Source organism: Lygodium microphyllum, chromosome 7 (assembly GCF_053477565.2).
Source record: "Lygodium microphyllum isolate KBCC chromosome 7, Lygodium_microphyllum_v1.1.10, whole genome shotgun sequence".
Taxonomy (NCBI): domain Eukaryota; kingdom Viridiplantae; phylum Streptophyta; class Polypodiopsida; order Schizaeales; family Lygodiaceae; genus Lygodium; species Lygodium microphyllum.
This window is the reverse complement of record NC_141141.1, coordinates 26118493-26134407: the sequence shown is the minus strand read 5'-3', so window position 1 is coordinate 26134407 and position 15915 is coordinate 26118493. Positions and strand designations below refer to the sequence as shown.

Genomic DNA, 15915 nt, shown 5'->3' with positions numbered 1-15915 from the left:
TTTCTCTCTCTCTATCTTCTAATTTTTCAAGGTGATAATTAATCAAGTTAGTTAAGTTTAAAGTATTGTCATTCTCACGATTTTCCCCGCACTTACATATACTGAGAGCTGCTATGCTTCTTTTCTATTTTTAGGCGCTGATACAATTGACATTGACATCAGGTTCTTTTCGAGGCACCTTGGTGGTAGCTTACGCACCCACTATTTGGGTATCCACGGTTCTACTTTGGCGGTCCTTGTTGTATGTATTATGATGGGACATTATCATTGTATATTGTATTGTATTAGCTCACACATGATCTGAGAGAGGGTGCCAGCAGATATGTTATTTCATGTTTGAGTCTGTGTATCTCAATGGGCTAGGGCACCACGATATTATCCTGATTATTTATGCATTTTTCTTAGCATTTAAGGATGGCTATTTTAGCATTTCTTGCTAGCCGTCCAATGTTAAATATTGGCTGATATGACATGATTTTTGGCATTATTTTTACCTATTTATTTAGGCTTCTCCTCCACATTCATTGATCATTCATCACCTGATTGGTTTTGGTGGAGGGAGAGGAGCAGGTGCCAGTGCCATCACAACCGATGACTCACATTGGTTTTGTACTGTCTCATATGTTGGTATATGGATTTCATTTTCCGAGTATTTCTTTGCTTGTGAGTTCCTTGTGCAATGTTTCTCTTTCTCTTTCCTTTGTCTCTTATGTTCAGCAATTTTCCATGCTTTTGTCACTGCATCCACTTTTGACAGCAATTTCTTCTTTCCTTGTCAGATAAATAGTTCAATTGTGACTCCATTGTCAATCATGTAGTTCACTTGTACTGTGTGCTTTTGGTAATTAGAAACAAACACTCTTTATGGAGAAAAAAAGGAGATTCAAAATGACATAACACGCTTCGTAAACGCATTTGATGCCCATATTGCAAGATTGTGTAAATAAACCGTAAGCAAGAAAACACAAAGGACGAATAGTGATAAAGAAGAACTAAACAGAGAATCACGTATATGTAACAAAATTGATAAATGAAAGCATAATAAAGTAGTATAATACTCAAGGATACCAATATGCAGTGTAACCAATAGTGTCTCTAGTTTTTCTCTCTCCAAATGATGTGTTATTGATGATGATACAAGGGTGGAGTGAGGCATATATAGGCAATAGGAGAGCAGCATGAGATACTAAGTTGGCTAGCATAAAGGTGATCCCTAAAATGGATAAGTTGGCGAAATTGCCGTTGTCTAACTCAGTTAAGTGTTGCCCAATGTGCCACTAACGATAGTGCCTAGCCCATGTCATATACACCATTGTTGACACTATTTCAAATCTTGGTAATCATTAGAATCAAATATGTAATGATGATAATATACAAATCCTTAGGAGCTCCCATCCCATAATAGTAAGTTTAGTAGAAAACCAAATGCTAGATGTGTCTCAATAGAAGCATCGATATGTCAGAAGTGGAGCAGCGGTGGAAGCATAAACATGTGCTGAAATAAACTGCTGAAACACAAGACAAAAAGAGAAAAGAAAAGAAAACGATACAGATGAGAACTCAGATGTATGCACGGGAAATGGAATCCATATATCTGAACACGAGACAGTCGCATACAACAGTGAGTCACTGGCTGCGTGGGCACTGGCACTGGCTCCTCTCTCCACAGAGTCTGCAGATGGTGAAGATGATGATACTGACTGAGGAGGAGCAGTGAGTATAAATAGGCTGAAAAAGTGGGGAGCAATAATACTGGTCGGACAGCATTAATGCTGGCCGACTGGTGCATAAAATGCTCCACTGGCATAAAATGCCACACCAGAAAAATACCTAAAATACCTAATAAAAATGCCCAACCCAGATCAAGCTCAGACTCACACATGAGTTGACAAATACTCTGCTAACACGATATTGATGTCGATACTCAAACCTTTGTAATAGAAAGTGGAAACAATTGAATCTTGTTGGTTGTTACTAACAATCTTGAAGGAGCTTTTTTGCACACACTCTCTCTCAATAGTCGGCTTTTAGGTGCCCAAATTGCCATAGCTTCTTGGGCTACTGGGTCTGTCTTGGACTAATTGCTAGGTTCTACCAAAAGGATGATCATTTTGGTAGCATCCTTGGAAGACAACATTGACTTGAGGGATCCTGCTAAGGGCATTGGGAATCATATTAATTGTGTTCTTTTGGAAAAGAGGGACAGGGATGGTGGTGAGAATGCCAGACCTAGAGAATGGGGAAGTGGGGATTGGAATAACCTTAAAAATTTATGAATTAAAAAAATATCACTCATAATTCATGTACAACATTAAAGCCAATTTATATAATACGCAAGGACAAATCATTTTAACTTTAAAGATATCATATATCATTATATGACTAGTCACTATAAATTAAATTACAACTTACAAGGCTCAAGCTAGTCAATAATGAACAATGAACTAAGCTGAAAGAATATGTCAAAAGGACTACAAATATGAACTCTAATCTCAAGACCGAAGCAAAATGCCAAAATAGCTTAAAGGAAAATGGCAAGAACCAATATAATGCCGGCATGGTATGATGGTCCAAGCGTCACACTGTCATGATATACACATGTCATGATGAGCAAACTAAATCAAAGATTATCATGATTTGATGTTGCTTCAATTGCTTCTGAAATGTCGGCCTGATGATCATTTATCCCATGAATTGTTGTATCTTCTTCAATATTAGAATGTCTCTTCTTTTCTTGTTGCATCTCCTACTCTGTGAATGGATCGGGCTTCGTTATTATACTATTACATAACATTTGTAAATTAATGCTAACAAACACTAGATCGTTTGTCCTTTCCGCATCAATACGGTTCCTCTTTCTTGAAGTAATGTGAGTTTTTATACTCCATAATTGCTCCAAACAAGAGGAGCTAATTGACTGAATCAAAATATGGACGGCTAGTTGTTGCACCACAAAGCTGCCATAATCTTGTAGCGATCCTCCTATGCATCCTTACAATCCCGAAGAAAGACAAGTTGGATGGTTCCAACTTCTCCCTTTGGTCGTGCAAAGTGGAGTGCATCCTTGACACATTCGACCTATGGGAGCTTGTTTCTTCACCCATTGATCGTTCCCCAGTAGATTCTTCTGATGGGGCCTCTATGGACCGTGCAGCCTTGTGGGATTGGCTCAACTCTCTAGCCCGTTTCTTTCTCTTTATGAGTCTTCTCAACTCTTTTCTTGTTCATGTTCATAGGTTGATGACTGCGGTGGAAGTGTGGAAGAAGCTTGCGTCTTTGTATCAGTATAAGACGTTCGCCCACAAGATCTCTCTAGAGAAGAAATTGCGGATGCTCAATCTTGATGATTCTTCTTCCATGAAGGAGCATATCACGAAGATGGAGGATATGCGAGATGAGTTAGCCTCTCTTGGTCGGGCGATCTCTTCCGAGGATATCGCAATGATTCTCTTGACTCAGCTGCCATCACCCCGTTTTGATGTTTTCTATACCAGCCTCATCACCTTGAGGACCCGCGAGAAACTCTTATGGAAGGAACTTTTCCCGCTTGTCTTGGAGCATGACAAAGTCTATTAGAGAGGTGGGTGCTAGTGGCTATACCAAGGCTTTTACTGCAGGTATCGGTGGCGGCAAGAAGAAGAAGCAACAGAAGGGGAAGGCCAAGGCCAAGACAGAGGAGGACAAGAAGGATGCGAAGGAGGAGAAGCCCAAAGGCCCACACTGTGGGAAGGGCACTCATCTCGAGGAGAAGTGTTGGCAGAAGTACCCCCATCTGAAGACCATGGTGGAGATGGCCGGATCCATGTTGGATCATAGGAGTCTTTCTCATTCCCTTTGTGGTGAGGCAGTGGCTATGGCGGTGCATATACGGAACTGCTCTCCGACTTCGGCATTGCAAGACATGAAAGAGTCATGTCCTGCAATGGACAACCGCTCTCCAACTTTCGCATCTTTGGATGTGATGCTTTTATCCATGTGGACAAGAAGAAGAGGAAGACGAAGGTCGGCTCGAAGTTGAGATGGCTTATCTTCGTGGGCTATAGCGCGACCATGAAGGGATATCGGCTCTATGACGCGACAACACGGAAGATTGAGGTGAGCAGGGATGTGATCTTCGATGAGGCTTCAGCCTCCGAGGATCCGATTGATGGTTCTCTTACAGGTGCTTCTTCGTCATCGACGAACCCTTCCCCACCTTCTCTCCCTTCTCTTCCTTCCAGGAATGCTGATGTCTCTTAGCAACCCTCCTTTGGCTCTTCCCCCTCCTTCCTCTGTATCCTCTACTTCGGCTTCCCCTCCCCCTGTGGCGGATGTTACTCCATCGAGTACTTCCACCCCTTCCGCCTCCCCTCAGGAGTCTTCTAGGAATCCATAGCCGTCCGATGGGGAGCCTTCTTCAGATGAGGAGGATCTACCTTCCCTTGGTGAGGGGGAGTCCCTTTCTCAAACAGGTGCTTTGGAGGTTCCGGAGGCTACTCGGTCTCCCTCGTAGCTGGAGTCTATTAAGATTCCTTTGTGGTATTGCCGACTTATGTAGGATTCGTGTGTTACTCACATTCCTGCTTCTTCTATGGGTCCACGCAGATCAGCCCGATTACAGGCTAGCGGGATAGTTTACTCTGTGTTGCTCTTATGTCATAGATTCTTTAGGATTTCAAGCCTTCCACAGTTGAGGAGGCTCTTGCACAGGATGTTTGGAGACGGGCTATGTAGGTAGAGCTCGATTCCATCGAGTGAAATCGGACTTTGGAGCTTGTACTGCGTCCCACGAAACGGAGGGTGATAGATGTGAAATGGGTCTTTAAGACTAAGTATCTTGCAGATGGTTCCTTGGACAAGCATAAATCTAGGCTTGTTGCCAAGGGTTTTGCATAGTGGGCAGGTTTGGATTACTTTGAGACCTTTGCTTCTACAGTGGCCGGGTTTGGCATAGTGGGCAGGTTTGGATTACTTTGAGACCTTTCCTCCTAGCTCGGATGTCCACCATTCGAGTTATTTTGGCTCTTGCAGCTCACCACCGTTGGCTTGTTTACTAGATGGACGTCAAGTCAGCATTCTTGAATGGTGACCTTGAGGAGGAGATCTATGTTTTACAGCCTCCATGTTTTCGTGTAAGGGAAGGAGGATCATGTCTACAGGTTGTGGAAGGCCCTTTATGGCCTGAAGCATGCTCCTTGTGCTTGGTACCAGAGGATTGATCGCTTCTTTCTACAGAGTGGTTTTCAGCGCTCCGATCATGACCCCAACCTCTACTTTCGGGTTGTGGGTGACCTTTATGTTTTGTTGATCGTGTATGTGGATGATCTTATTATTATAGGGAGCCACACTCAGCGCGTGGAGCACACTCGGTCTATTCTATAGCAAGAGTTTGACATGACGGATCTCGGGATTCTTCACTTCTTTCTTGGATTGGAGATCTATTAGATGGCTCAGGGCACCTTTGTCTCGCAGCACAGATACATCTCAAGCTTCTTTCAGATTTTGGTATGGTTGTGTGTTGGCCTATTTCATGCCCCATGGACCCAAAGTCCAAGATTTTGGCAGATGGAGGTGCCTTGTTGGCTTACTTATCTGGATTATTCACACTTGGTCGGATATCTCTTTTGTGGTGGGTTTGTTGTCTTCTTTCATGAAGACTCTTATTATTATAGGGAGCGACACTTAGCAGGTGGAGCACACTCAGTCTATTCTATAGCAGGAGTTTGACATGATGGATCTCGGGATCATTCACTTCTTTCTTAGATTGGAGATCTATCAGATGGCTTAGGGCATCTTTGTCTCTCAGCACGGGTACATCTCCGAGCTGCTTTTGGATTTTGGTATGCCCACGTGGTGGCCTATTTCATGCCCCATGGACCCAGAGTGCAAGATTTTGGCAGATGGAGTTCCCCTTATTGATCCCACCCGTTACAGGTGCCTTGTTGGCTCACTTATCTGGCTTATTCACACTCAGTTGGATATCTCTTTTGTGGTGGCTTTGTTGTCTTATTTCGTGAGGACTCCTACACAGGATCATTGGAGAGCAGCTTTGTGTGTCCTTCGGTATTTGCAGGGGACTCGATCCTACGAGATCATGTATGGAGATGGGACCACTCTTTTTGGATGGAGTGATCCTGATTGGACAGGTGATGTGGACTTGAGACGATCCACTACAGGTTATGCTTTCACCCTTGGATCCGGTGCTGTCTCTTGGAGTAGCAAGAAGCAGCCTACTGCGGCCCTTTCTTCTATAGAGGCTTGAGTATTGGGCCTTATGTTTGACCGCTATGGAGGCAGTTTGGCTCCGTCGTATGATGGCGGAGATTGGCTTCCCACTGACAGGACCTATGAAGTTGCATATGGACAACCAGAGTGCTCTTGCTTTGGCGAAGAACTGGGTGTTTCATGCTTGCACGAAGTACATTGAGGTTCGGTACCACTATGTTCGAGAGCGGATTGTGGATTCGGAGTTGGTGGTGGCCTACTGTCCCATGGTAGACAATGCTCTTCACGAAGCCTTTGCCTCAGGCTTCTTTGCTTCATCACATGCGGATGTTAGGTCTTTAGACTCTCCTAGGATCTGAGAGGGGGTGTTAGCTTGTCTTGGCCAGTTGGTCAGCTCTTGGTGTAGGCAGTTGGCCCATTTTATGGGCAGGTCGGACATTATGGGGCAGTTGGCCAGTTTTAGGCCAGGTCGGCCAATTTTGAGGTTGGGGAGCTATATATAGCAGCCCCCCCCATCAGTCCCTTACACTGTCTTGCAGATTTCAGCACACTCTCCCTCTGTTCCCACTCCGGCATTGGTGCTGCCACTATTTCCAGCCTGATCTGGTGCCCTAACTGATGCTCTGGGCTGTGTGCAGGGACTGATCAGTCCACAGCTTTGTATTCAGCATTCATGTCAGTCAGTGTAGATTTTCTTCCTTCACTTTCTACTCTCTCTCTCTCTCTCTCTCTCTCTCTCTTTGTGTTCATGTTTCTTCTTCCATTGCGCACTCTCACAAATAATGGCCTAAAAATGCAGTTGGCTAGCCACATAAATGCTAGGAACCAAAATAACAATCACGAGGAAAATGCCTAAAATACTCTATTGCACCTTAAAATCAGGTTGATAACAACCAACCAAGCACGACCAAAGCACTGAAAACACAGTCACCCAGCCTGCAAGGGCATTAAATGCTGAAAACACCGCAGCTATAAGTCAAAATGCAGACCAACCAGACATTGAATGTAGGTAATCAGCAATAAAATAATGCAGGAAATGAAAATGGAGGCAGCTGATGGCAATATGTAGGTGAGGGGGACTGGAAAATATGCCGTTTTGCAGCAGATAGGTGTTGCCCAAGCAGCAAAATTGTTGTAGCAGACCCATATGATCAATAGCAGCAGTTGGCAGACCTGCAACAGCAGAAAACAGCACTCCAAGACCTAACAAAGACGTTTGACACCATGGCAGAAGCGGGTACAGTGATGGAAGTATAGAAGACTGCTGTAATAGACTGCCCAATACGAGAGAAGAGAGAGAAAAGAGAAAACACAAAAAACACTACAAAGAGAGAATATAAAGAAAGATATGTTCGGGAAATGGAATCCATATACTAAACACAAGACAATCGCGTATAGAGAAAACAAAAAAACACCACAAAGAGAGAATATAAAGATATGTTTGGGAAATGGAATCCATATACCAAACACAAGACAATTGTGTATAATTGTGAGTCATTGGATGTTTGGGCATTAGTATTGGCTCCCTCTCTCCAACAAAATGTTGGAAATAAAGGGCCACCATGCTCTTATACGTGCTCGGGTGTGAACACACCCTTAGCATTTGTACTTTACTACTTTACATATAACTATCTTAAAAACCTAAGAGAGGTACAACTCTTTGTACCCACACGTGCATCTCTCTCTCTCTCACTCTGCTGATGCTCACTCTCTCTCTCTCCCCGCCATTGCCATTGCTGAATATCGAACATTCATTGCGTGTTGGCTACCACAAATTGGTATAAGAGCTGAAGGTTGCTTGCCTCTGGTGTTCCGTGCAGAGCTGAAGGCTACTTACCCCTCGAATTTTGTGTAGGCAGGCGACAAATTGATAGGCCACGGACGTTGTAGGCCACGTAGGTGCAAGCGCAGGTGGCAGGTTTAAGATAGGAGTAGGTCATAGTTGTCGTGCTTTATACCTTGGTCATTTGTGTGACAGTTGGGCTCACATTTGTTGACTTTTGAGTCACTTTTGAACTATAAATCATGGCTAACAGCAGTGATAGTAGCAATCTTTTGCACATTAAGAAGCTTGAGGGTGCAAACAACTTTGCTATATGGCAGAAGTAGCGTTATAATGTCTTGGTGCAGAAGAATCAGGTGAAGCCAATAGAAACAAAAGGGGTAAAACTAGCAATCATGAATCTAGATGAGTGGGATGAGTTAGATGAGCTTGTACGCTCTACCATAGAGCTTTCAGGGTTAGACACTTTGCTCTTCAACATAGAGAAACTCAAATCTGCCTAAGATATGTGGCAAGGACTTAAGGAGTCATATGCTCGAAAAAGTGCACCACCAAGGTTTATTGGTTGAAAAAATTGGTGGACCTTCGTATGAAGGAAGGTATAGTCATGTTTGTACATTTGAATGAGCTTTAACTCTATTTTTAACTAGTTGATTGCTTTAGAGTTTCACATTGATGAGGAGTTCAAGGCAACATTCTTGGTATGCACTTCCCTTGAAAGTTGGGACACTTTTAGGACGGCAATGAGTAATTCTAATGCTATGTTGATATATTTAGATGTGGAGAGCTCTTTACTCATGGAGGAGCTCAATAGGCAAAATATTTCAGCAAATAAGTCTTCCAATGCATTGCATACTAGAGACAGATCTTAGCAGATGGGTAACTTTGACAACAAATTATGCATTAAGTCTCATGGAAAAAATGTAGAGTACCATCATTGTGGCAAGAAAGGGTATTTCAAACGGGATTGCTTTAAGTGGAAGAAAGAGAAGGGTAAGGGCAAAAGCATTGATGATAACAAAGATGAGAAAAAGGATAGCCAATATGCAAAGAAGAGCAATGTAAATATAGAGGGAGCCAATATAGTCAGTCATGAGAGTGACAGTGGCAGTGATGTACTCTTTGCTTCTTCTTTTAGTGCATAGCCATTGATTGCAGATTCTTATGATGACATGTACACTTGGATCCTTGATTCAGGTGCTTTATTCCATGTAACACCACACCGTGAGTTGCTTTCTGACTATAGTGGTGGTAGACATGGTTTTGTCCACTTGGGGGACAATTATGTATGTGACATTACAGACATTGGCAGTGTGCAGTCGGCATTTCAACATGGTTCAGTGTTCACTTTGCATAATGCGAGGCATGTACCTCAGCTCAAGATGAGCTTGACAAGCACATGGCAGCTAGATGATGAAGGCTATCACACCACTTTTGGGGATAGCAAATGGAAGATATGTAAGGGCTCTAGGATTGTTGCTAAAGGCTCTAAAAGTGATACTCTATATCCATTACATGTATCTAGCATATGTGATCATATTGTCGCCATAACTGAGCAGCCAAGTGTGTTTTTGTGGCATAGTCGGTTGGGGCACATGAGTCAAATTGGAATGAAAGTGCTTTCTCGTTTGGGTTATTTGCCGTGTTTGAGGTATGCTGATTTTGACCATTGTGATCATTGTTTTTTTGGCAAGCATGCTCAAACATCACATACAAAATCATATTTATTAAAATATTTACCCTTAGAGTTGGTACATTCAGATGTATGTGAGATGCCAGGGTTGTCTCTAGGGTGAAATGAATATTTTATCACTTTTGTTGATGATGCCACATGCAAAGTATGGGTTTATTCGATCCATCATAAAAACAACCCTTTGGATAAGTTTAAAAGATTCCTAGCACTTGCTGAAAATATGACCAGCAAGACATTAAGGTTTCTTTGCTCTGACAATGGTGGGGATTATGTGTCCAAAGCATTTTGGGCCTTTTGTGATAGCCAAGGGATAAAAAGGGAGCTCAATGCCTCCTATAATCCGCCCCAAAATGGTGTCGCAGAGCGCATGAATAGGACCATTCAGGAAAAAGTTTGTACCATGTTGTCTCATACTACATTACCTCATGGATATTGGGCAAAGTCTATTATGACAGCCATACACTTGATAAATTGGCCACCAAATAGGTCTTTGGGAGGGAGAGTCCCTCAAGAAGTATGGTCGGGCAAGCCACCTTCGTATATACACTTGAGAGTGTTTAGTTGCGAGGCATGTGTGCACGTATGCAAGGAACAATGCTCCAAAATGGAGCCAAAGTTTTTGTAAATGCATTTTTCGAGGATACGGTGACAAGGGTGTAATGGGCTATAAATTATGGGATCTCGAGAAAAGGAAAATTGTACGCAACAATGATGCTATTGTCCAGGAAGATTGCATGCATAAATAGCTCGAAAAGACGGAGGAAGTGAGAAGGGTTGTGTTTCGAGAAAAAACACCCGTAGGACAACAAAGAGTGCTTGCTATATAGCAGCAAATACTTGTTGTAGTGACCCTATAAATACAGGGAATGATGCTGAAATTGATCAGCAAGAAGTTGCCCGTGATATACCATAGTTTCAGTAAGAAAATGTGCCAGTGGAATAGATGGAACAGGCAGGACAACATACTAAACTTTTTGAATAGTAAGCTATTAATTGCTAGCAAACATTGATCATTGGGTTTGTAAGTCGACCAAAAATACCATATAGTCAAATACTTGTACCAAGGTGAACTTGAGACATACATGCTAAGCTTGAAGCAAATTTTCTACATATTTTACTAGATTGGACATTTCATATGAGTAATATGGTACATTTAGATATTAAATATTAATATTCTTTATATGAGATCTATTAGACTTGGGATAAGTTTGTGAAGACACATGAATCTATAAACCCCTTAGAAAAGTAGCTTGAGAAGCACCATATTCATTTATGTAAGATATACCTAATCACCACAAATACATTTAATCTAAATGGTATAGTACATATTATTGCTCAATAAACAACATGTATAATCATATGATCAATATTATAGCTAAAAAGTAATAGAGCATATATGTCAAGATTAATACATGCATTCAATGGATCACTAGATTCTTGTATCATTCTATGCTATCTTAAATGTATTATTTTACAAGTTTCCAACTCTTCAATCAATGATACGTATACTGGTATGTTTTCAAATGCGCTTTTCCTATCTTATGAAGGTTTTATTTGGTTTAGGAGAATGATGAGAAAAGTAGGTGCACACTAGTCCTTCAAACATTTGAAGATAGTGATTGTAGTTTCAACATCTAATTTGGAGAGATGTATCACAAAGAGGCAGGAATTTCTGACAAGAAGACGTGAGGCCTAATGAGCTCACCATCTTGAAGGTGCAAGGGGGTTCTGGAGATCAAGGATTCTTTTAGATGGACTACCCAATGAAGCTGCTTGTAAGGTGCCCATCTTTATGATTTAGGAGGATATGCAAACATTATATGCTGGACTTATAGAAACATTACTCAATAATGGTGCTTGTAGGGTGCTTTATGCCTTAGAAGGATACACACGTTCATCCTTTGTCATCTATATAAAAAGTATCCCCCTTGGCACTCTAAATCATTTCATATTCATGGTGCAAATTGTTACTTAGCTTGGTTGGTGCCCATCTTGGTGCATTCTTTTTTTGTGAGAGACATCAGTTTGGATAGGTTTTTCATCATTTGTGAGTTCTTCTTTTGCTGTCCTATGTTCTCTTGGGGTCAATGTGATTGACACTGCCTCCATGCACTTTCACAATTTGTGATCTATATAAGGAGCAACCCCCTTGGCACTCCCACAATCATTTTGTATTGATGGTGCTAATTGTTACTTGTGTTTGGTTGCTGTTCCTCATGTTGCCTTCTTTTCGTGAGAGACAACAGGCTGGATACCTTTTTTATATCATATGTGAGTTTTTTCTTTTGCTGTCCTATTTCTTTGCGTACTTAACTTTGTTTCCTTCAATACCCTTTTGTGTGTTCTTGTGGCAATGCTTGGACTCTCTTTCTTCCTCTCCCCTCCAGCAGAGAATGCATAGTGTGCACCCACCTGAGAGGGGTGAGCTTGGATAGAGCGATAGAGATCTGTAAAGCGTTGTCGCCCAGGAGGTGAGACAGTGGCCGCTACCAATCCAGGCCATCATAACACGCTTTTGAGGGGGCTTGTCTCACCATATTGCGAGGACATATTCAGCATACAAGTGACACATGAGGGCCATCCTCAGATGACATACAATTCCCCACTTGAGCTAGTTTCTCCTTGTGAGCCTTCTTCCCCTGGCATTGCTATGTTCTCTCATGAGAAGTATATAGATATACATGCACCTTGCTACTGCCTATCATGATTGTAGATCTAGAGTAGTCTAACATGCTTTTATCAGTTTCAGCATTTTATGTCCAGTTTAGGCAACTTTTCCTTTCTTTTGTTCAGGTGATGTATGTATTGGAATCACGACTTCAAATCTATTAGGTCGTACAGGCCATTTTGACCTCTTTAGAGGCATAAATATGATCTAGCTCGCTCTCCTTTTTTCCTTTTTTTTGCTCTCCCTTGAGCCCACTGCGCTCTTAACATGGTATCAAAGCACCAAGTTCTTGATCTTGCTTGAGTGGGATTGGAGAGAGGAGAGAAGTGTTTTGGCTTCTTCTTGGTTTATGCTTATGTGTTTCTTTGTTTGCAGATATGTATGCTGGTCCTTGGATGCATGCATAGTACTCTCAAGTCAACCCTTTGATGATTGAGTTCTGCATGGACAATGACTAGACGTGGTTTGCTTGAGCTTGTTCGGACTAGGACTAGAAATCTATAAGACTTAACTTGGTGTGACTAGCATCCTATCATCTATGGCACCCCCCATGCATGAACCCTATGATTTGCTTGATGGAAGTCAACATATTCATCTGAGATTAGAAATAATCTCTGGCTTTTACATGCAATTCTTGATTCCAGAACTGATATTGGAAATGCACAGTTCATGTTGTGGAGTCGCTTTGTAAACAGACTTGAGAAATGTGGGATATACAACATACAGTGATACCCTATCTGTGGTTCTCACTTGACCTCTTGACTCTCCAAGGTGAGAGTGTATGAACTAGTCTCCTTAAGTGAGAGCAATCATTTACAAGAGGAGGAGGAGAAGACTCCATTCTCAACAGTATACCTTAATTTGGCAACAACTACGCTTCAAATATCCTGAACACAGGTGGTTATATTGAGGTATATTCTCATCAGCATGATCTCCACATTTGGTTGTCATCTCATCTTTGATGTTCTTCTTGGGGCATGGGTCTTGACGAAATAGTTTATATCTTTTAAAACTCAGGTTGCTTTCTTTTGTTTTGTGTATTGCTGCTTGACCAAGTTTGGGTTTTGTCAATTTATTTTCTTTCGCTGCTATTAGTGAAAAAATATAGTTGTGGTTGATGTTGGAATAGATCGGTTGTTTTCTGAGACAGTAAAATGGTGTGCCATGAATTGAGCATTCTCCTTTGTAATCAGCAATCAAACTTCGGTATGGGCTGTATTGTACTTTTGATGATGTGTTTTTGTTCACTGCTTGTTTCAGGTTTTCAAAGCCATTTGTGGACACACACAGTCTAGTTATGCACACTTACATGTCACAGAAAAGGGGTTTGCGTGCAGAGCACTTGGGATTATGCAAAGCAATTTGCACACTTATGGGTTGGAGCAGTGAGATAGAGCCAGCAACTGGTAAAGCTTATCAGCATATTACAGCTGATGAGGCGAAGGCCAATAGGGAGGATTTGATCTTATGGCCTCCAGCAGTAGTAATTCATAATGTGTTAGAAGAAAATTTGGCTGATGGTCAGCAGCAAGGTATTGCAGATGTGGCAGTTAGAGAGCTATTGAAAGGTTGGATCTCTTTACATACTGTATGTTTTCACTGGTTTGGTATTATTTTATTGGATGGATCAGGTAATAGATAATTTGTCTGACAGTGGTTTTGCGACCATATTCAACTGTTAAATGTTAGGACCATACTCGTGAGTGTTGAGACAGGGGTAATGAACTTGAGCTTTTGAATTGTAGGAGGTACTGTGGCTTTGTGAGGTTGCACTGATGGCTTGTTTCTTTGAGCTTTATCAAAGCATGTAAATGTTGTCAAAAGACGTGTACAATTGCCATATTAACATTTTTTCCTCTCAGATCTTCTGATTGAGGAGAGACTGCTTGTTCTGCTCGAAGAACTCCATTTGATTGCTGAGTGGAAAGCATTATGGAAGTCCCACTCCAGAATGTAAAAATTGAACCAAGGATTCACAAAGCTTTCAACATTAAACAACACTAGAAACCACTGCCTGCAGTCATTCCAAGCAATGACTAGCTAGGATTGATGTGACTGTGGCAGACAGACCGTTACAATTGTTGGTGTCGAATCTGCTAGAACATCAGCGAGTGCAGTAGTGGGTGTTGTTTGATTAGTGTCTAATGGTTTGATTATGAAGCTGCAATCACCTATTCTTCAAAAGCACATTGACCATTAATAGTCTTGGTCATTGTTACAAATATAGGTCCAATTTTTTGAAGACTCCAGCTACTATATGTATGCTAAACTTTTTGTGTCATTACAGCTTCCTTATGGTTGCCGTTTTGTGTTTGCAGATACTGGGCTGTCACATGAAAGAATAAAGATTGTTGTTGGGAAACATGGGACTGTAATAGTAAAATACTTACCCACTTTTTCTTGCTTGAACGAGGCAGAGCGTCTCCACCACCATTTTGTTGCAAGTCACCATGGCAGGGATGATTGGCAGCAGGAATGCAAGCTCCAGAGAGAAAGTGATGCACATAATGCACAGGAAGGCCCAGATTTAATTCAAGGTAAGGGTGAAAAAACTAAGAAAACTAGTCTGCTGTATGGGTATCTTGCTCTTGCACAGGACCTGGACAAGGTAGATCTGGAGTTTCGACGTCGCTGTGTGGTTAAGAGCAGAAAGGAGATTGAAGCAATTGCAGATGTTACTCTCACTGGGCAGAAGCCTTAGTGAAAAGCACTTTCTAAATGTTAGGCATTCTGCACTGGAGGTTCAGAGCCACTGGCTTTTCTTTTCACTACTGCTGGAGGATTACAAGTGAACGGTTTTTCCTAGGGCCACAAATTATCCCGGATGCAGTATATGCTCTGAGATTTGAGGAACCAAAAAAGATCGCGATTATCTTGGGAGGCAAATTTTTTTGGTGTTTTCCCACCGAGCATAAAAGACTTGAACTCTGATGTATTCATTTTCAACGTTGCAAACCATTTGTTGGCATGTGTTTTTGAATGGTCTATGGTATCTTTTGTCCTTCTGTTAGTTTCAATCTGAGAAAGGCTTCAGTACTCAAATCCACATTTATGTAAGGCACTTTGCCTTCCATGACTCTAAAGTGGGTTTTGGTTCTTTCAATGTAGTCTTGTGTGTGTGAGGAAGGGCTTATCTGCTTGTTAGTGAAAAGCTGATGTATTCATTTTCAACGTTGCGAACCATTTGTTGATGTGTTTTTGAACGGTCTATGGTATCTTTTGTCCTTCTGTTAGTTTCAAACTGAGAAAGGCTTCAGCACTCAAATCCACATTTATGTAAGGCACTTTGCCTTCCATGACTCTAAAGCGGGTTTTGGTTCTTTCAATGTAGTCTTGTCTGTGTGAGGAAGGGCTTATCTGCTTGTTATTGTGAAGCACATTTCAGTTCTGGGGGGTGGTGGTTAAGCCTATTGTTTGAAGTCTTGAGCGAGTCATGGCTGAGATAAACTGTAAAGATTGGGTTTGTTTTCTTCTGCTGTCAACGTGAGTTGTGCCATAGTTGGAAAGTTGCAATTTCATTTTGAGTGGTCTGCCTGAATGAAACTCTCTGTATGCTCATATACTAGA

At 41.7% G+C, this 15915-nt stretch overlaps 1 protein-coding gene across 1 annotated transcript in view; it reads left to right on the top strand.

Annotated features, from left to right (window-relative positions):
- LOC148033284 (uncharacterized) overlaps positions 1 to 15350 on the top strand; it is a 33113-nt gene extending 17763 nt beyond the window's left edge. Inside the window, exons 2-3 of the mRNA XM_087681184.1 lie at positions 13609 to 13916; positions 14667 to 15350. Coding sequence (XP_087537310.1) covers positions 13609 to 13916; positions 14667 to 15049 — 691 coding nt within the window. The 3' untranslated portion in view covers positions 15050 to 15350. The remainder of the gene's footprint in view (positions 1 to 13608; positions 13917 to 14666) is intronic.
- The last annotated feature ends 565 nt before the right edge of the window (positions 15351 to 15915 follow it).